At 35.4% G+C, this 21,707-nt stretch overlaps 1 protein-coding gene across 3 annotated transcripts; it reads right to left on the reverse strand.

Annotated features, from left to right (window-relative positions):
- Positions 1–323: 323 nt before the first annotated feature.
- Positions 324–20,920, reverse strand: LOC113714836 (tRNA nucleotidyltransferase cca2). 3 transcript variants are annotated; one of them, XM_027238945.2, is made up of 16 exons: positions 20,452–20,914; positions 19,753–19,883; positions 17,661–17,778; positions 16,638–16,690; positions 16,245–16,294; positions 16,043–16,141; positions 12,089–12,172; positions 8,454–8,563; positions 8,189–8,316; positions 6,328–6,391; positions 5,636–5,719; positions 5,154–5,216; positions 4,617–4,761; positions 3,124–3,279; positions 945–1,042; positions 324–860 (listed from the first exon to the last, which is right to left on the reverse strand). In XM_027238945.2, the coding sequence occupies exons 1-16, from the start codon at positions 20,821–20,823 to the stop codon at positions 756–758; spliced, it is 1,860 nt and encodes a 619-aa protein (XP_027094746.1). In that variant the 5' UTR covers positions 20,824–20,914; the 3' UTR covers positions 324–755. The 3 variants fall into 3 exon arrangements, with proteins under 3 accessions (XP_027094746.1, XP_027094747.1, XP_071924444.1); XM_027238946.2 differs by lacking the exon at positions 12,089–12,172 and having other exon boundaries at positions 20,452–20,911; XM_072068343.1 differs by lacking the exons at positions 324–860; positions 4,617–4,761 and having other exon boundaries at positions 1,000–1,042; positions 20,452–20,920.
- Between the last annotated feature and the right edge of the window lie 787 nt (positions 20,921–21,707).

The raw sequence follows: 21,707 nt of genomic DNA on the forward strand, positions 1-21,707 counted from the left end.
AACGTCAACTAAAAATAACCATCAGAGTTGGTCAAGTGATCAGGAAAAGAATTTTACAGTTCACCCCGCTATCTGATTCAAGTTCAAATCCTAAGCCTAATAATTTGGTAATGAGAAAGGGTGTGAGAAGAGGAATTTAAAATTCTGATCAAGGAACTCATCCACAACCAAATTTAAAATGGAATGCAGGTGAATTTCTTGCAGTCCAAATAATTTTAGAATGTTACTTTGGGTGGTGGGCTGGCCCCCTGGTTAGAATGTTAAGTCCGCAACTGGCGTTAAAGAACAAAATCAGTCCAGAAAAGGAAATTACTCGGAGTGAGTGAAGAATTGAACTCTTAAGTATAAATTTTTCCATCTCTTTACCAGAAAAGCATAGATTTTCAGCAAAAGCATGCATTCCTAAACTGTACAAAAATTCTGCACCACTGGCTAGCGACGCACCTACCCCATATCCGGTTTTGGGAGAAATTTTCATCTATCTTTCTAGCAATCTCCTATAATAGCGCACTGGAGAGGTTAGGTTATTATCTGGTATCACTGGGGATATATACTTTGTTAATCATATGCCTTCAGAAGGAAAATGCTGTACAACTTAACAATGATCTACAGATATTGTGACCCTACTATGCGCAGGCTGCCAGGGGAAGTAAAATTGGCAGCAAGAACCACAGTTTTCAATCTTCAAATATGACACCAAGCACACAGCTGAGCAAACAGGAGCCAGATATTTGCATCCATGAGTACTGCAACAGTTACTCCAATCTTGCGCGCTTGGAGGATGCTTCATTCATCCATTGAATACATTTATCTTTAGATTCAAAGGGATGGGCAAGCTGCCACTCAATCAGCTTCTGTTGCTGCAAAGAACAAATTGGCAGAAACCTCAATTATTTCAGCTATAATGTATTCTATAGCTTTACTTCAAAACTATGATGATTTACCCATTCTCTGACAAGTGGTCCGCCAGTCTTAAGATCCAAAATACTCATAATCTCCTTTCCATCCACCAACGGTTTTACTTCCCAAACTTTATCTAGACCTGCATCCACACAAGAGACAAAAACCTAAGAGAGAATAGCATTAAGTTATGAGACAATGAAAAAACTCCAAGTTCACTGTCAGGTTGCCATTCAAGCATTCTCCCAACCCTTTTTCAAGTCATGTAAATTTTTGAAGGTTGGATAATGAGCTAGATGGCAGGGAAGAAGCAGCCATTCTCAGAAGGACAAGTAAAAAATTATTACAGATAAGCAAGTAATTCTGCCAAGACAGAACTATAGAAACAGAACTATAGAAGTGGCTTCTAAAAAATCTATTGCATTGCTTAAGTAAAGTGTTATTAGCAGAAGTGCCCAAGCTTATAGACCATTCAAAGCATTCTCAAGAAACCCTCTTTGTATGATTTAATACTTCACAATTTGCTTTTCACTTTCAGAGTAAAAAACTCAAAAGAAAATGGGGAGATCTAGATGCAAATATATCCGACAAGTGCATGCTTTTTAGAAAAAGAGTGCAAAAGCTTACTATCCAAACTATGCAGAGGATTATACTTTATGGTTCAAAGCATTAAAGTCAAACCCTAAACCCTACAACATCCAAAGACAAAAATTAAGGATGCTCCAAATGTTCATCTTCTCAGCAGAAATGATCAAACAGTTTCAGCTTCTACACATCTGACAATGCGATAAGAAGAGAATTTTACTCATAATGACATGCAGAGGCCTCATAATTTAATTCACAAAATAAGCATAGAACTCACAAGGTTCTGCAACCCATATAATAATTTCATGAGAAAATGCTGAAAGAAAGAATTAATTATCCCGAAAATCATATTTGTGATGCAGAAAACATGTATGAGGCTAGAAACCTTCCAAAAAATTCTTCCAGCAATTTGGTTTTGGTTTGGCAGCCAAAAACTTGAATAATAAGTTTGAGTTGATATAGCTTCAGGAGATTATGCTAAAAATTGAACAGCAGAGGAAGGGAAGAAATTTTAAAATCCCACATAAGTTGCTTTGACACCAAAAGGTAAGGCTCATACAAACTCCAAAATGTTCCAAACATTCTGGCTCCAAGCATAAATTCCACTGTTTTTTGCACACAGAATTTTTTTAAACACTCGTGGACTTCCAACAGCCAATAATAGTTACTTTTATGTCAAAAGTCATATACCTACATGTCTAACTATCCAACATTGTAAAACAAAGTCAGTCCTATCTGGCTCTTGCAAAACCTAAGTAAAATAGTTCAAAGTATGACTTGTCAGCAATAGCCACCAGTGAAACTTTCCCCAGAACTTTCCAAATAATAAGCCAAATGCCAATTGGCAGTACAAAGTTTACCCTAATTCTTTCAAAGTTTGCCAACTAAACTGCCAGGCTTGGGAAAATTTCACTTTGTTCCAATAAAGTTTAAAGAAGAAACAAGTTGGCATGCCAAAATCCTAATTAGATCTATTTAGAACCCCTTAACCTTCACCTACTGCAAACCATGAGGAATATATTTTCAAGGCCAAGAATTCTGGAAACACCACAATATACAGCTACGGCAAGCCAGTCGCAAATGCAGGCTACATAATGCAGAATTCTAGACAGATACACAATCCTCGGATTCCAACTCATCATCTCAAGTGATAGAACTACTGGTCCTACAAGCTTCTAGAAACTACTGGTAGCACCAACCAACCACAGCTACTTGGTTGTAAACGCACAATCAACTCAATGAACACTTTTGTACTTCTATGGTAAGGTAGACTTTTGAGTGGTAAGGGAGAAAAAACACTTCATTGGCTGGTAGTTGCATGAGACCTTACGGGGGACGAGAGCAACCAAGAGCAGAGATGAAAGCAGATCAAGGACAGTGTACACAGTTGTATTGCAGTCACAGAAGTTTTGAGATTCTAACTAGAATACTTCGCATACCCACTTTCACAAATGAAATGAAAAGAATAGCTAGAGATCTGAGCATATGAACTATCCAAGCTTAAAATCTCATCTCAAACACATAGATGCTGAATTAGAGAACTCAACCACAAGAACAAGCACATTTTCATCTTCACCAAAATTTATATATTTAAGCTAATCCATAAATAAGAACATGAACAACAGAGAGCAACCATACCTTTTCCCAGAATTGCTTCCTCAACCATGTTATATACTTCTCTCCTCTTGTCAAATTCAAAAGAACTGGTGGCAGAATAAATATCTGTAGGGTATAACAGCATAGAAAGCAGTAATGCAGCCCGCCAAAAGTCTTTAATGTCTCGTAAGAGTAATCCTGCAAGTTGAAGTAAATGTCAAGCATTGGTTGCAAAAGTCAAGGACACTATACTTGAAGAACCGGTAGATCATTCATCCACACCAATAATGTCTTCTTGAGAATTTTTTACAATAAACTATTATCTGTTATCTCACATGTCTCAAGCATTGGCTGCAAAAGTCAAGGGCACTATACTTGAAGAACCGGTAGATCGTTCATCCACTCAAATAATGTCTTCCTGAGAATTTTTTAGAATAAGTTATTGTCTATCATCTAACATGTTCCCCCATCCTCCACCCTCCGAATATTTATTAAAAAAAAAAAAAAAAAGCTGTGTTGCATCTCATAATAAAGGTATTAGTTCTTTTTAAAATTAATCCAGAAGCCTCACAATAATTTCAAGACCATTGCACATTCTCAAAATGTTTTGTGCAGATATTACTGAACCAACAATAAACTTAAATACTTCTAGATACTTAAGCACATCCTATCAACACCAAAAATCTTTTTCATGTGTTATTTCTGTTGTTGCAGAGGCAGCATGGCCAAACTACCTTCAAATACAGGAAATGAATCCCTAGGTTTCAATAAGAGCAGAAATCACAGTAAAGTGTGAGAAGCTCAACTGCTCATTCGAATAAACCATTATCACCCGAGAAGTCCTAAAACATGAAGAGAGGCTGGGGAATGAAAAGATGGCAACAAACCCAGCATCATTTCTGAAGCAAGCACCAATTGAAATAGCTTAGTGAATATAATAGGTCGATCTAGATTGGTCAATTAGGATACCCAGCAAGTGTATCTATATTTATGGATAAGCAACCCCAGGCAATATGCAGGTTTGTAATGGCAGCACAGTTTCTGAACCATTTATAACCATTTCCTTTAGGATCAAATGTTCTATCAACACTAAGTTTTGCACACTCATTTCTATTCAAGCATAACTCAAGAATTCTAGATTTTCAGCAGACTTCACATCCTCTACCTTAGAAACTTCTATGTAATGCAATCCTCAATTTTTTTCAACTATCAGAAATTTAGACTGCAGAAAGTAGTATTAATAGTTTAGACTGCAATCCTCAATTTTTCTCAACTATCATTAGGATTAGTAGTTTAAAGTCATCCAGTACATTTTGAAATATGAATGAGACTTATCAAATCTTGATTATGTGACAGTCAGTTGAGCTAAAATCTGTTTTCGTTGAACACCAATGTGAGTAAACATTATCAAAATATTGAACTTGCAAGTAACATCAGTTCAGACTAAAATATACAATTCAAAGACAAGCAACATCATCATATATTATAGATGCCGAAAATCATGCAAAATTGTGTTGCAGGAAACAGTTATTTACCAGCCAATATTCTAAGTTTTGAAGCAAAAGGGACATCAATTATTTCTCTTTTCCAATCAACTTCAAGAATCTGTATATCCTCCTTGGATACTACAAAAGGAATCAAGGACACAAACTTTTTTGTTGCGATATGCAAGCTTATGACCTGCAAAAAATAAATAAATCGAATATAGTCTACAAGCATCATGGTGTCCACAAGCAAGGAATTAGAGAAGCATCAGCTAACAGATTTATTCAACCACAAGAATTAGCCATTTAGATATAGCAAGTTAAAACACTTTTATTTTAGCAGTTAGAAGCAGAAAGGAAAGTTCTGCCGCCCTTCAAGCATTCTTACATAAAATTTTCAAAGTTTTCATTTTCTATAAATTGTTTGACGACGAATTCAACCAATATGCGCGAAAGTTCTATTCTTTGAGAAATTATAATGATTTGTATCTAGTATTAATATATTAGCAAAGAAGTTAATATTTCACCATTATACACATTCATATATATCTATATATATATATATTAATTAAAAGAATAACAACTTACCATCTCAGCATCACTGGCCTTTAGCTTGAGAGAATTGCGAATGATGTAACTGACAACTGGAATCTGTTAGATATTTGAGCTTCAGTTTCAAATGACATGAACCGGTTAAAAAAAGAAAAGGATTTCTTGCATGCAGTTAAGATGCTAAATAAAAGTAAAGGGAACAATGAGGTCTTTCCACAAATGATCAATTTCAGAAAAACCACGACAGTACCACAGCAGTTTGGCAAAAACTCATGTTTATGGAGACTCTTTTCACATCAACGAGAAACGGTTTATCAAACAGCTTTGAAGGTGATAAAAACAAAGTTTAAAAGGAGGAAGATTCCAATGTGCAGTGAAAAAAATACCTTTAGACATTCACTTAATCATTTGGTTATCTTTGACAAACACAAATGCAGCATAACGTGTGCTAATGTACCCAACAAATGCATAAAAAGGGATAGACAGTAATTAAGAAGAATATCAAGAAATTACTCTACCTTTTTAGCTTTTTTTTCTTTGTACACATTCTCTCTAAATGGAAGAAACAAAGCAGCATACAGAAACAGCCGCTGTTGATCTGCCTGAATCCAATAAGCAGCATACACATTACAAACCTAAAATGATACCTTAAGCAAAGAAAGGTAAAGCAGACTGAACATAGAAGCACAAATGTTAGTCTGATACCTACCATCGAACACTGAATGACATAAACAGAGTAATTCATACAAGAATGATTAGTTTCCAGAGCCAACTCAGCAGACAGAAATTGAAAGCAGTACAGTACAATAGTGAAACAAAATTTCTAACTAAATTCTTTCTTTTAAATGTCAGCCCCTTTTATCGGGAAAAAGAACATATGAACTTGTTTTGTATCTAAATTAAGTATGCATAGCTTATTCACTGTGTTCCCTACTTACGGTTTTACACCTCCATCACAACATATGGGTCTGCAACTGTTCAATATCAACAAATGGAAGCACTCTCTTGCATCTTGGCATAGGATTTTCTATTCTATAAACTCTCTCCCACTCTCACCCAACAAAAGTATAATGGTACATTTGGGCAGGCCATATCAAGAACAGATGAATTGCCACCATGTATATTCAACTTACAAGTGAGGTATAAAGGCGAGACTAACAGGTCGAAAAGTAGATAATATTTAACTTGACGTGAGATATGTGTAACTCACACTGAAAGGGCAACCAATTGCTTCCAAAAGTCTCCAAGCAGAATCAAAGTCAGCAACACAAACCCTGAAAGAAAATAAACACTAACCATGAGAAAATAACATAAATAAGTCAACATAAAAAAATAAAAGAATGCCAAAAAAGCAATAAAGAAGAAAACACTGCTCAGTACGCGGTAATAAATGAAAAAAGTAGTATTGTTGAGAAAACTCTCAAGTTGCGACTACAGGGTAGGCCCTATTATAAACTTGAGCAAGACACACCGAACATTGTATAGAAATAGTCCTCAAGGTGCACAAAACATTAACTACCAGTATGATGTCAACAGCAACAACCACCAAAAAAAAATACACTCAGCAAGGATTGGGAGTGCTGTGGGAATTCACAAACAGTTTTGAATGCATTCAAAGATTTACCAACCAAAACCAGCTCATAACAAGAACTGAAATGCCAAACTAAACCAGTTTAAGAAAATCAGGGTTAATGGAGTGCAACATTTTACAACTAAATCAACTGCAGAATGTCAGTAGTATCAAGATAACACTCCAGATGTTCAGTGACACATCATCATCACAGGAACAAAAAACATTACAGTTTCTACACACATGATGATATTTGACTTTTATACCAACAATTTTCATATAAAGAAGAAGTCTGACCAACGAGTTAAGGAAGAGGAGAGCCATTCTTCAACAACATTATAGGCAGAAATTGTCACTAATTTATCGTTGTCAATACTATATTAAATGGAAAGGGTCCATAAGGATTGAAAAATTATTTGCAATTTTTTTTTTCCTATTATGCACCATAGCTCTTTTATCTTTATGTGATGTGAGGTAAAAAGGTGGTCACAAAATATGTTCAGAAATAATGTGTGTACTATACTGACAATCCAAATGCACCAAAGCCACCCTTGAACAAGGTGCTTAGGAGACCGAATCTTTGTGACTACAAAAGTCCTCCCAATTTTTAAACCAAGACAAAGAACCTATTCCACATCTTTTAACTAGCACTTACATTGTTTCAGCCAAAATATAAACCAAAACAATATTAAAATTGGAAGCCACCCTCCTACTTTCAAGTGGCAGTTAGGAGACCAAATTGTAATGACCCCAACAGTCCTCCCATTTTTATTACGTGAACACAAGACCCCTTCCACTTTTTGGATTTGCAATTTATTCAACCCAGATTATAAAAGCATAAAATTACAAATAAACTACTGCAAAAAAATGCATAAATTATATATGATTACCATTTCAATAAGTATGCTCCATATAATATGTGTGTGCAATTGTGTGTGCTCAATGCTAGTGATCTTAAATGCAGGCTTGAATTGATATCTTATTTTATATTTTGCTGGTCATACATTTCATAGCAGCTGGAACTTGAGCACTTGACCTACATAACTGGGAAAATTCTACTAAAAGAAGTTCCATACTTCCAATGACCTCTTTATTGTATTACATTTCATTCATCAAGGAGCATTCAGAAAGATATTTAATTCATTATCTCCTCCCTCCTCAAACAAATTAAAGAATCGCCAAATACAATAAACATCTAACAAACATGACATTAGATTAGGAAGGGAAATAAAATGGACAAGAATGGTGATAAAAGTCAAAAGGCTAGACAACTGATTAATTAAGGTGAAAATCAAACAAAAATTGTAGGATGACTAAGAATTTGTGATACCAGAGATACACTCGGTCAGTAATGATTACGGCCCTATCTGTCTAGCCCAATTAAATCACTTGATTTCATAAGTTTGTACTCACTTAAGAAATGCATAACAAGCCCATGCTCAATGCTCCTATAATGAAACACGATCATCACCAACAGAAGGTAACATGAAAAGAGAAAAACCTATCATATCTATCGGGAATTTCAGGCTCAAACTCCAAAGGAAGACTGAACACGGCACCAAAAAGCTGCAAATCAGAAACATAGGTCATTGCTTTCACCGGTTGATTGCCAGATACCATAAGATCAATCTGCGTAATCAAATATGAAACAAGAAAAAGATTAAGTTAGATCATGCATCAAAATAATCTGTTGTCATAGAACAGTTGACTTTTTTTTGAAGAAAAGAAAAAAAAAATGACTTAAAAGACAAGCAGTATGAACATACTTCATGACCAATACGTTCTCTGCTGATTTTATTTGCAATAGCAGCTTTGACTTCCTCATCAGAAGCAGCTTTTCTCAACTCTTCATCCAAAGCAAAACCAAACCGTGCACCTGACATCACCAGAAAGCAGTAAGACATACAGGAAGAAACAAATAGTAGATCTATTGAAAAGCAACGAATTCCCCAGGAGGCTCCAAAGGGGCAGACAAAGTGTTTAAAACTCTCTGCATCAATCCTTAGTGCCCAATTGAATTATCAAAAAGTGTTATTCCATGTTTGCTAGACTTCAGACGTGGTATAATACCAATCATACTTATATAGAGATACAATCCCATGCAAGCTGGTAAAACTATTTATCTGGAAAGAAAATTGAAAAACTAAGAAGAAAGGGAGAGAAAATATATCTTTGGACTACACAATATACAAATATATATACACAAGTATAACCTAATTTAAATCCTAAAATCATGCTAATCTAAATCAATCTATTATCTAATTAATATATAATACTATAATCAAAACAAATCAAATCTAATCTTTCCTAATATCTACAATATCAAATCTTTACATATCTTCAACACTCCCTCTCAAGATGGAGCATAGATTTTAATCATGCCCATCTTGCCACAAATATAATCAATTGTCGGACCATTTAGAGGTTAAGTGAAAATATCAGCTAATTGCTCTCCAGTTCTCACATGACTAGTTGAGATCAGGTTTTGCTGAACTTTTTCACGAACAAAGTGGTAATCAACTTCGATATGCTTTGTTCGCTCATGAAAAACTAGATTTGATGCTATATAAAGCGCAGCTTGATTGTCACACTATAACTTCATTGGAAGTGAATTATTGATTCCCACCTCACATAATAATTGATGTATCCATATAAACTCACAAGTGGATTGTGCCATAGACCGGTATTCAGACTCTGCACTAGAGCGAGATACTACATTTTGTTTCTTATTTTTCCACAATACCAAATTACCTCCAACGAAGACAAAATATCCAGTTGTAGATCTTTGATCAATTTTAGAACCTACCCCATCCGCATCTGAGAAGCATTCAATATGAGAATGGCCATGATTACCATATAGCATACCACGTCCTGGAGCTTCTTTAAGATAATATAAGATTTGCTCTAAAACTGCCTAATGGGTGGTTCTTTGTGAGGAAATAAATTGACTCACAATACTAACCGGATATGCAATATCTGGACGAGTCACAGTAAGATAATTCAACTTCCCTACTAATTTCCGATACATTTCAGGATATGAGAATAACTCCCCATCATCTGCTGTAAGTTGCATGTTGGGGATCATTGGTGCACTGCATGGCTTAGCACCTAGCTTTCCTATTGCTTTCAAAAGATCAAGGACATACTTCCTTTGGCATAAAAAGATACTTTGTTTAGATCTTGCAACCTCAATGCCTAAAAAGTATTTCAACATATCCGAATCTTTTGTCTGGAAGCGCGATTGAAGAAAATTTTTAAGAGCTGCAATGGCTGCATTGTTACTACTAGTAATAACAATATCATCAACATAAACCACTAATAAGATGATACCAACTTCAGATTGTTGATAAAAGACAAAATGACCAAAATTACACTTCTTCATGCCAAACTCTTGAACCACCTCACTGAATCTTCCAAACCAAGCACGAGGACTCTGTTTAAACCATATAATGACTTTCATAGTCTACAAACCTTACCAGACTTCCCCTAAGCAACAAATCCAGGTGGTTGCTCCATATAAACTTCCTCTTGCAAATCCCCATGAAGAAATACATTCTTAACATCTAACAGGTACAAAAACCAATTATTAGTAGCAGCAAGGAAAATAATCGAACAGATGTGAGTTTTGCTACGGGAAAAAACGTGTCTGAGTAATCCACCCCATATGTTCGAGCATACCCTTTTGCAATAAGACCGGCTTTGAGACGAGCAACAGAACCATTAGGATTGACTTTAACAGCAAACACTCATTTACAAACCTATCTATTGGTAGATGAACAAAGTCCCAGGCACCATTATTGTCTAGGGCTATCATTTCTTCCTCCATAGCAGCCCGCCAACCAGGATGTTCCAAAGCCTCAGATAAGCAGTGAGGAAGAGATATTGAATTTAAGGAAGCAGTAAAACAACGCAAGGAGGGAGACAAATGGTCATATGAAGCAAATGATGAAACTGGGTAAATGCACTGTCTTTTACCTTTTCTTAAAACAATAGGTATATCCAAGACTAGAATCTAGAGACTGAGGAAGGGATGGACCAGGACTCGAATTTGTAGACAGAGAAAGTGGTGGAGGATGTGAGTCTATGTGTTGAGAATGACGAGAATACACTTAAGTGATCGGTGGTCTTGTAGGAACAGTTGTGGTAACAGTGTAGACTAGAATATCATCTGCCTTCCCCTGACTACTATACACATTAGACTCAAGAAAAAATGGATGTATCTCATAAAATGTAACATTAGCAGAGACTAAATAACGATCTAAACTTGGAGAATAACATCTATACCCTTTTTGAAGACATGAATAACCCAAAAACACACACTTCAGAGATTTAGAATCTAATTTAGACACCTGAGGACGGGTATCACGAACAAAACAAGTACACCCAAATATATGTGGCTCAATGGGGAATAAAGATTGGGTTGGAAACAAAATTGAATAAAAAATCTCACCAACAAGCACAGAAGATGGCATGCGATTAATTAAGAAATAGGCTGTTGAAACAGCATCTGCCCAAAATTGCTTGGGAACTTTCATATGAAATAGAAGGGCTCTAGTAACTTCTAATAAGTGCCTATTTTTCCTTTCAGCAACACCATTTTGTGGTGGTGTCAAGACATGAAGATTGGTGAAGGATTCCATTTTCTAACATATACGAATTAAAGGGTCTAGAAAAATACTCTTTTGCATTATCACTTCGCAAAATGCGGACAGGCACATTGAATTGTGTTTTTATTTCAGTACAAAAGGAACAAAATATATTAAATAAATCCGAATGACTTATTATTAAATATAACCAAGTAACACAAGAGTAGCCATCAACAAAGGTGACAAAATACTTAAAATCAGACTTAGATGCTACTGGACAAAAGCTCCATATATCAGAGTGCACTAATTCAAAAGGGGATGAGGCCCGTTTATTGACTCTAGGCAAGGCAAACGATGATGTTTGGCAAATTGACATAACTCACAATCTAAATAGGATAAATTCTGAAAATTTGGACACAACTTGTTCAAGGTGGTTAGAGATGGATAACCCAAGTGGCAGTGAATTTCAAGCGGAGTCAAGGTGGAAGAACATGCAACAGGTTTCGGCATTTTCAATGAAGGGATTTCAAGTGTATACAAGCTGCCAGACTCACGTCCTTTACCAATAATTTTCCCCGTCATAAGATCCTGAAAAACACAATATTCAGGAAAGAATGAGACAGAGCACTTGAGGGCTTTTGTAATTTAACTAACTGAGAGTAGATTAAAAGAAAAATTAGGTAAGCATAAAACTGAATATAAGGGGATAGATGACATAGAAATTGCTACACTAGAACCCACAACTGAAGCACATGACCCATCAGCCAAAGTAACATTCGAATGATCTTTGTTAGGATTAAAAGAGGAGAGAATACCTTTATTACCAGTCATATGATCTGTTGCACCGGAATCGATGATCCAATTGTTAGGAGATGACACAAGGCATGTAGTAGGTTTACCTGAATGATCAATAGGAGGAGGATTGGTACTAGAAGATGAATTAGCAGATTTTTGTGAGGCCTGAAACTCAGTAAAGCGGGCAAACTCATCAGCAGAGATGAGTATGGATTTGTCAGAAGGCACATAATTGTTTTCCTAGGTTGCGAAATTTGCAAACGGGGGCGGTTGTTGAGGTCTACTATGAAGGTCCCAACACGTACCTATGGTATGGCCTGATTTCTTACAGTGACAACAGACTCATTGATTTGAGTTATATTGTCCATGACCAGCAATCCCACCAATCCCATTTTTGCACTGTTTCTACCATTATTTCCTCGACCAACTCCATTTCGACTCACGAAAACACTAGTAACATTGCAAGTAAACAAAGATCCCTCGGTTCTCAACACTCGTGTAAATGTGTCATGGAGGGAAACAATCTCTGGGCTAGAGAGAATTTGTGTTCGAGCAGCATCAAACTCAATTGGCAATCCTGCAAGAAAACTCATTACAGCCATTTGTTCCCGTTTAGATTGTTGAGATTTTACATCAGTAGCAAAAGGAAGGAGAGAATTCAATTCCTCATACACGTTTAAAATCCATAAAATATTCTATAAGGAATCTTTGCTGTTTTTCCGGACGGTAAAATTCCTTGCAAACATCATATATACGATTTAAATTACCTTTACCAGAATACAAGAAAGCCAAATAATCCATAAGATCTTTAACAAACTCACAATGATTGATGAGACTAACTATCTCATTATCAATAGAGTTTCGAATCTGCAAAAATAGTTTTGCATCTTCCCTTAACCAAAACCTTCTTTTCTTCCCCATCAACAGGTGAGTCATCAGTGAGATGATCATCTCCGTCGATGCTGCGCAAATATATCCGAATAATTTTACTCCAATCCAAAAAAAATTTTTCCGCTCAATTTGTGTTCAGTAATTTTTGATGTTGTAACATCAGAAATTACTGTTTTCATCTCTCTATTACTACCTTTCATACCTACCATTATAATTCACACAAGAAAGAACTAAAAGTGACTCAATAAAGTCACGTCAAAAAACAAACTATTAACAGAGCCTAAAGCTCTGATACCATGAAAAACTAAGAAGAAAGGGAGAGAAAATACTCTTCTTCATATCTTTGGACTACACAATGTACAAATATACACACAAGTATAACCTAATTTAGATCCTAAAATCATGCTAATCTAAATCAATCTATTACCTAATTAATATATGATACTATAATTAAAACAAATCAAATCTAATCTTTCCTAATATCTACAATATCAAATCTTTACATATCTTCAACAAAAACCAAAAGGCTTAGTTGCCTCCATAAATATCTGGAAAACCAATTTAAGAAGACAACTTGAAGCATTCAAAAGATCCCTGTTACACATCTCCAAAAACCCCTAGGTCAAAGAAACATGATCTCAATGTAACAGTCTGTTAACTAATAATGCCTCAACCTTTTGCAAGCAAAGAAATCCTGACAAGTATGGGAGTTGCAACAAATCAATCTCAAGCAAATATCCAAATCTCAAACTATTTTTAAACCAAAAAATCTTCTGTCATAAATTTATTCAATAATCATCAAACAATTACAAGTACTTCACAACAGAAGTTGACAAATATTGACAATCTCATACATTCTTAGCTTTCAGTACTATAATTTCAGACAAGTTAAACAAAACAAACAGACAGAACATTTTCTCATTAAGCATAACAAACCATTCCAAAGAGAAAAGCGCCAGTCACATCTGAACCATATTCCAGACTAGAGGTCAGTAACCAAACATGAAGGATGTAAATGAACCAAGATTTAGACTATTTAATCCACTTCCTTCTTGATAAAGTTCCTAGAGTACTAGAGGTACCATGAAAGAACCTTTTTTCTGATAGGATTATCCACAGATATCAGAAAAACCAGTACAGACAGACTTGTCAAAAGCAAGACCCATCCTTCAAAAGACTAGCAAGAGTAAGACAAAGAACAAAAAGAAGGATAAGACAGTTGTTAGGTGATTTCAAGTCACATGTGTACTACACATGACACGACTTGCAGTTAATGTATTCCATTACCTACATCTCCTCTTAACAATAATATTGTGCAATAAAATAGCCAGATCCATATTAGTTCAAATGTTTGTGAGGCCAAATTCTCAAGATCCAACTCCACAAACTCACTACAGCAACAACATTCCCAACATTGTCAAAAATTAGTCTTCTCTATAAATTAACCATGTCCTTTTTATTAAATTTTTTTTACACCAATTTCCATGGAGCCAAACCCTTCAAATTCTGGTCTATTAACAATCCCAAGTCAACAAATGACCAAAATCATTTTTTCCTTTCACTATATTGTCATTCTGTATTTATGATTTCTACGGACATTCACGATTCACACTCATCAGAAACCTTGGGAAGTCAAGAAGAGCATTACAAAATTCCTGTCTTTTTTACTGTTTTTCAATGTACAATTTGTTAAATGCATGCCAAATAAAGCTAAACTCTGTTCCGCAAAAAGCTACACTAGCAAGAGTACTCAAAGAAGTTTGGTTTCCAAACCTCATACTCTACCATGACAGCTTCTCAGAACTCTCAGCCAAGATAGAAAATCACAAATTTCCTATTAGATATGAGCATGACTAAATACATTAATTCATCAAAAAGACTTCAATGCCCTTTTCACAATAGTACCTTTTGTCCATGACAGATGACACGTCTTATCACCTTATATTATCATCAAAAGGTGGAAGATGTCCTGAAAATGACTTTATGACAATAAAGACAGATATGTTCCACCCCTCAAATTAAGTAATGGTCAAACAGAAAGCCAACTACAAAACCTAAAACATAGAGAAAATTACAGATCTGCAATAAAGCAGGAGTAACGCCTTGCAGTCTGAGCCTTGAAGAAAAAAGCACTCCCCTGATCATGGTAGTCCTAGGTGTCTATAAATAGGTAAATCTTTGTCACAATGAGTCCTAACACCTAGGCAGACAGCAAGTGCAAGTTCTATAACTATTATCCTTCAAATGCATATATTTGTTTTTAGGAGACAATGAATCAGAAATGGATATGATTCCTTAGTCTGGAGAATTCTAGTCAATTAACTTTTCCAAAAGATTTAGATGAATACAGACAAAGAAATGCAACCTCAGTATCTGGTACCATCAAAATACAGTTTGCAATAAACTTTGCTGCCTTTATGCAATTTCTATCATGTATGATAAAAACTCTAGTCAACAGCTCCAACAATTACAGAAAAAAAGCCTGAATCATTTTCTGGCTTCAAAATCTAGTACTCTACTGCCATCAGCCTTTTCTCCCTCAAACCAAAACATTCTGGCGTACTAATAAAACAGCAACTAATGATGTTTATCTGCATAAGCATTTCATAACTGCTTTTTTCCAGAAGCGTGCCTATGGGATACTTCAAAAATTCCCATAGTTAAAATACCTTACACATAAACAAAATAATAAACCTAGACTTCCTCTACAGTCGCAATCCTAAACATAATCCATTCACCTACTTCTTTTCTTCCATTGTATTCAAATCAAGATTAAGCTTGCAATGGCACCTAATGTATGATTATCCTGACCACCAAAACTAGTTTTACAAACTGACATGGCTTCCAAATTTCCTATCAATTACCCCAGAAAATGCTCAAATTTCCAAACCTCGCCTTCCCATCCAACCAACTTCTACTGTTCTGGGATTCAGAGGTTTCCAATCTCTGAAGTGCAACGCCTAATATGAGTATCTATTCAGCGCTGGTATATATCCATCCAACTCATTCAATACCAGGAAGAAGAGAAGAGGGACAAAAAGAAAGAAGGTAAATAAAGAATGAAGTCAAGAGTCTGTCGCTACCAAAACGTATAGCTCGAAGAACTCGCAGTGGATCATCCAAAAAGGTTTGCTTTGGAGGCAATGGAGTCACTATTTTTCCAGATTTAAGATCTGATATGCCTGAATTGAAAAAAAGTAGAGCTTTTTCAGACAAAAAAATGATGCACGAAACTAAATCTTACAGAAAAAGAATGCAAAAGACAGTAAAATATATTCAATTTACCTCTTTCAGTCAAATCTTCCACTGAATCTTTGTTAATGTTGTAGAACAAACTGTAGCAACAAAATTGTAAGTGAAAGGCAATGAAAGGGGAAAAAACAGGTCAATTTCACTGTTTCATCTGACTTATTTACAAGAAAAAGTAATGTTATCCCTTCCTAATAAAAGAACAGAAGCATAAAGAAAGAAAAAAACCAAGTGACAAATGCGCTTCCTCAGTTTTAAGTTTGAAAAATGACAAAAAAAATTGCAGAAAGGAACAGGAAGAGAAAATCAAGAAACGCATTAAAAAAATCCAGCACAAAGGGAGCAGATAGCTGTTATTTTGCCCTCTCTAACGGATAGACATACTTTAGAAGACAACGATAACCAAAAAAAATGCGCACTGACAAATACCTGTTAATGGTTAAATCCCTACGATATGCATCCTCCTTTGCAGTACCAAATCTCTAAATAATATAAAATAAAACAAAATAAAAAGAGGTCAGAAAAAGAAACAAAAGGTTTTCAACATCCTTAACTGAATAGTCTTTCCCGACACAAGAGTTTCTAGGAAAAGCAGATTTCATAGTTATACTGCAGATAGAAACTCAAAATGCATGGCACACTTAACAAATCCCCCATCCCCCCCCCCCCCCCAAAAAAAAAAAAAAACAAAACCACACCCCACCAAAACAAAATGGTAGGCCTTTGCCCTCAGAACCACAATGAAACTAGCAAAGCAAAACTCATTTAAGGATAAGCATTAGTGAGAAGAATTTTAGCCCTACCAAACTACTCATAATAAACAATTTGATTCAACCATAGTCTCATATCTTGTTACAGTATAGTTTCTGCAAATTTCTCAAGAAAGATTTCCCTTAGGTTTGATGGGACCTTTTAAGCCACTAAAGTTACTAGTATTAAAATGATTCCACTTTTTAACTTCATTTTCTTCATAACAGGTAAATAACTAAAATCTTGCAATAAATGTGACCAAATCACAGACTTTCTTCAATTGCCATTTCAAGGTTTACCTTTTATGACTTGACAAGGAACATACTGGTAGGGGTGCAAACAATAGTATAAATAACATGGAGGTACAATAATGTGCGACTGAGTGAGGACTTGCATGCAGAAAATAAAATACAACTAGGATCACAAAGATTGGAAAAACAGAATTTTAGAAGACAAAGAAAACTTTCAATATTGAAGCTATTGATTGCAAATTAGTGCCAAGACCCCAAAATATTGTATGAATAAAAGATTCCTAACTTCTGGATCATAATTGTTACCAAATTCATACATGTTAAGAAGTCTATACATGACAACCATGTCCAGTCCATGAGATGTCATCTCAACAAGTTCTCCAAAACATCTACAGAGTAAAGCCTCCAACATAATCTTAAAGCCAACCCTTTTTGCTGTATCAGTTCTTACCATCACTGGGATACGGCTACTCTCACTATAGTCTTCAGATCTTAAGTTAACAAAATCAATCCATACATCAAACAAGCGCATCCTAGCTGTTTCCAAGTGTTTTGACTGATCAGGATTGCTGCAGCAACAACAACAGAAAATTTCTATTTCAATTTCACCATCAAAATGACACATTCTAATCTGCTATTATCATTTTCAAGAATTTTCAGCTAGAGATAAGGATTAGCAACTATAAAAGCAAATTATTTCTTATGTGAAATTAATCTGATAAAAGCTCAATTACAGACTTTAGCCCCAAAAAACTCACAACTGTACCATAGACAATTAGATTATGAAAAAAAAACCCCAATCTAACAACTGTAAAGTCAAGTTTGCACGGTCACATAGACCAGTAAATCTGGCTCTAGATGAGTACATGACAAAACCAAGGAAGACCAGCCCTTGGAATTTGTATCCATTCTTATAAATGTACAATCAGCCCACCCAGATATCTAATGCACTCTACCTTTACATAAACCAATAAAAGTAGTAATTTTGTTAAGGATCACCAACTGCTTACAGCTCAGTTATCTCTCATAGCTCTATGAAGTTAAGGCTGAGTTGTGCACAATCTCCAAAAGTAAAAGGGTGTTCCAGAATTGACATGTAAGTGGTTTCTGATTAGGGTCCCAATTGAAAGCTCCATCCCAATCTGTGTGTACGTATGTATTGCAGTTTCACCATAGATTGAGTCATTCGGGTACTGGTCGATGTTAATTCAGTAGAAGTAATAATTATGAATCACAAAATACCAATACAATGTGCTTGCGAATTTGAATTTTTCGGTTCGTTCTCCCTAACCTTCTCATATATTCGATAGACATTAATAAAATAGAACCGCAACGAGCTATAAACTCTAAGAAGAATCCCACATGAACAAGATACACATGTAAAAGTACACAAAGTAATAAACACCTAACACATATGAACACACAAATATCTGGCGGTACAAAATAGTACTAAAAAGTGGAAATTCTAATGAAGAAACTCAATACAACAATGATTGAAAAAAAGAAAAGAAAAGAAAAAAAAAAAAAAAAGAGCATTGCTCATCTTACTTATCAAGTCAAAGAGTGAAATGCCTTTTTCATCCCTCCTTTTTCTTGTCACAAAATTTAGCTAAAATTCATAAAAACAAAGCAGCATCATTACATGTCAAATATGTACTAGCATATGCTATAAAATGCCAGCATGCAACCTGTCAGGAAATCAGGATACAGAAAAGGGGATATGTTGAATGCTAAAGAAACTTAACATAGCATTGAAAAAAAAAAAATAAAACCTGAATTCATAGAGAAGAAATCACATTTGAAACTAAAATTGTATAAAAATAATTGGTTTGGTAAATAATTTTTAATTATACAAGCTAAGATTGTAGCTTACATCTGATCTTATTCAGATTCAATAACATGCCTATACGTAAACATGATCTACATCCAATTAGATAAACATTTCCCCTCATCTTCACAGCCCTCCACTCCTCCTCACCAAGATTTCAAAGTCGAAATTTGCTTCTTTGTACCATCTCTACTTCCTCCAACCCCATTGTTGCTTTCGAATTATTATGACTATTAGCCCTTCGCTTAGTTTTCTCCCAGCTTATTTTTGCCTCATCTTTTCTGCTTCTTTTCCCCTCCTCCCAATTTTCATTGTTTCCGCATCCATATAAACTTATATTTTGAAGCAGTAATGTGATTGAAGTTTCTTTGGAAGACCTCTAAAGTTGCTCTACTGGTGTTCATTTGAAGGGATTTTGTTCAAATTTTACAGGTCTATTCATCTGTCCGGCCTGGCATCTTTGTATATCCAGTATCTCCAAGTGATGACACGTGTTTCTATCACATAATACTACAAGATACAATAGCTAGAACATTTTACATAGCCCGTAAGACTTCCCAATTTGCTGCCCCTTGCACCGTTTACTGCAATTTTAGTCAACAAGCTAATTCATTTTAAACTTGACTACCAAATTTTGGTAAGTTCCTCGCTAAAATTTACATGCAAAGAAAGTATGCATTACAATAAGGATGGAGAAACAAATCAAATCACGTACCACTGAATAAGACCAATTCCTGGAGTTTCCTCACCAGTATATGACAAGTACTCATTGATTTTTTCACAAAACTCTCTTCCCGACATAGTGTCAATAGCAATATCGATATCATCACTATCTTTACCAAGAAGCTGCATCAATGATATTCAGAAATGTGTCAAGTCATCAGAAAAATAAATGTGTTTTATATGATAAATTCAATTTATATCAACTGATGAATTTGTTCAACAAGGTTTAATAGAGAGCCAACACATTTCAGTCCACCATCAAATGATGCAAGCTTAAAAGAGAAAAAACCAACCCCCAAAATCTACAGAAAATGTAAAATTTACAAAGCAGGAAAAAAAGGAGGTCAACTTTAAACTATTGCGGCATCTAATGTAGATATCCTTTGCTAATACTAAAAGACACCAATAAATTAATATTCAGGCTTCTCGTCAAAAGTTAAATCTATCTCCTTATCTTCGGTGAATAATTTTAGTTCTAATTTCGCCCAATTTTCCTCCAGAAAATCTCATATGCCCCCAACCGAAAACAGATTAGGAAATTATGGTAAACTGAACGAGAGAGAGAGATAACTACCAAAAATCGCAATGAAAAGGAGGAAAATCAATAGCATTCACCGAAAAAAAAAAATTAACTATCCACAACCTCAATAAAAAGGCGAAAACAAATAGCATTTCGCCAGAAACAACTTACCTTATCACGAACCCAGCCACCGGCAACACGGAGTTCAGTTTCGAGATCAAAATGGCGGATAACTTGAAGAAGCCGATAAAAAATTTCCTTCTCCTTTGGGGTTAATTCGATGTGGTCTCTGACCTGAATTGGCGGGTGAGACGATGCAGTAGTAGTAGTAGCAGTAGTTATCGCCATTGTTGAATTGTAAAATCGAAGAAACGGTCCGGTGGATTTGAAGGAAGAGAATTTCAAGGAGGAATTTGCAGTGTTGGGGCGAATTGGGGATATTCTCAATAGAGGAAAGGAGATCAAAGGACGGAAGAAAAAAGGTGGGGCTTGGGAAGTGAAGAGTCGGTTAGCGCTTCTGTTTAAAGCTATGGGCAGTTTCATAGTTAGTTTGCTTTGACGGGTTTTGGGTTTAAAGAATTGGACGCAATTTATGGCTAAAAGAGTTTATTGAGTGAGTAGCATTTTCTAGTCCACTGCGGGGAACCAGGGAAAGCTTTCCCCGCATGTACACTGCCCACCCGACTTAAGTCCCTCTTTGGACTGCTGGTGACGGTTCAAACCTCACCAACAGCGAAAATAATTTAAGAATTGTGTTATAACACTCTCTTGATCTAGTTGGATCTGTATACCCACTACTCCCTACAATAGCCTCCTTAGGCTCCCCCTCTCCCTAGATTAGGATAGAATAGATTATACAAATGTATCGTTGCTGACAAAAAACAAAAAAATGTACACTTTCCACCCCTAAATTACGAGTTCCGAAATTCGAACACTAAATTTAACAGCAAAGAGAACTTAAAACCCTCTCTGTCTGATCACTGGACTAAATCTAACAATAAAAAGAACTTAAATAACTTTCATCTGGCCACTCAACCAACCCCATTGGTTACGAAAAGGTTGCAACTCGTCGTTATCAATTTTTTTTTTTGACTAATTTGGATTTGTATTTTAATTCCAAAGAATGAAAATTGTGGGTTTTCTGGCAAATTAGCAATAGGTCAATTGGGGTGTCAATAAATTTATCAAAGCTTACAGGTATCACACAAAAAATGACATCCCCAATGATGTACTAGAGGTATCTCAAGAAAAGGGAAAACAAGTTTCCTTCATACCAAAAGAAATTCATGCACTAGCTAGGAGCGTAAAAAGTAAAGAATCATTTTGGTTCTTTTACACTTTTTAAATGTTTTTCTTGTAACAAACACAGAAATAAATAAATAAAAAAGTAATTTCCTTCTAACTTTCTGAAATTCGTTTGTTTTCCT

The sequence above is a fragment of the Coffea arabica genome, chromosome 10c (assembly GCF_036785885.1).
Source record: "Coffea arabica cultivar ET-39 chromosome 10c, Coffea Arabica ET-39 HiFi, whole genome shotgun sequence".
Lineage (NCBI taxonomy): Eukaryota > Viridiplantae > Streptophyta > Magnoliopsida > Gentianales > Rubiaceae > Coffea > Coffea arabica.

Excerpts from the sequence above, each read along its gene's own strand:
- LOC113714836 (XM_027238945.2), bottom strand. The coding sequence starts at position 20,823 with ATGAAACTGCCCATAGCTTTAAACAGAAGCGCTAACCGACTCTTCACT. Across the intron at positions 19,884-20,451 it reads GTGGCTGGGTTCGTGATAAG|CTTCTTGGTAAAGATAGTGA; the intron begins GTAAGTTGTTTC and ends TCATTGATGCAG. Across the intron at positions 861-944 it reads GACCACTTGTCAGAGAATGG|CAACAGAAGCTGATTGAGTG; the intron begins GTAAATCATCAT and ends TGTTCTTTGCAG.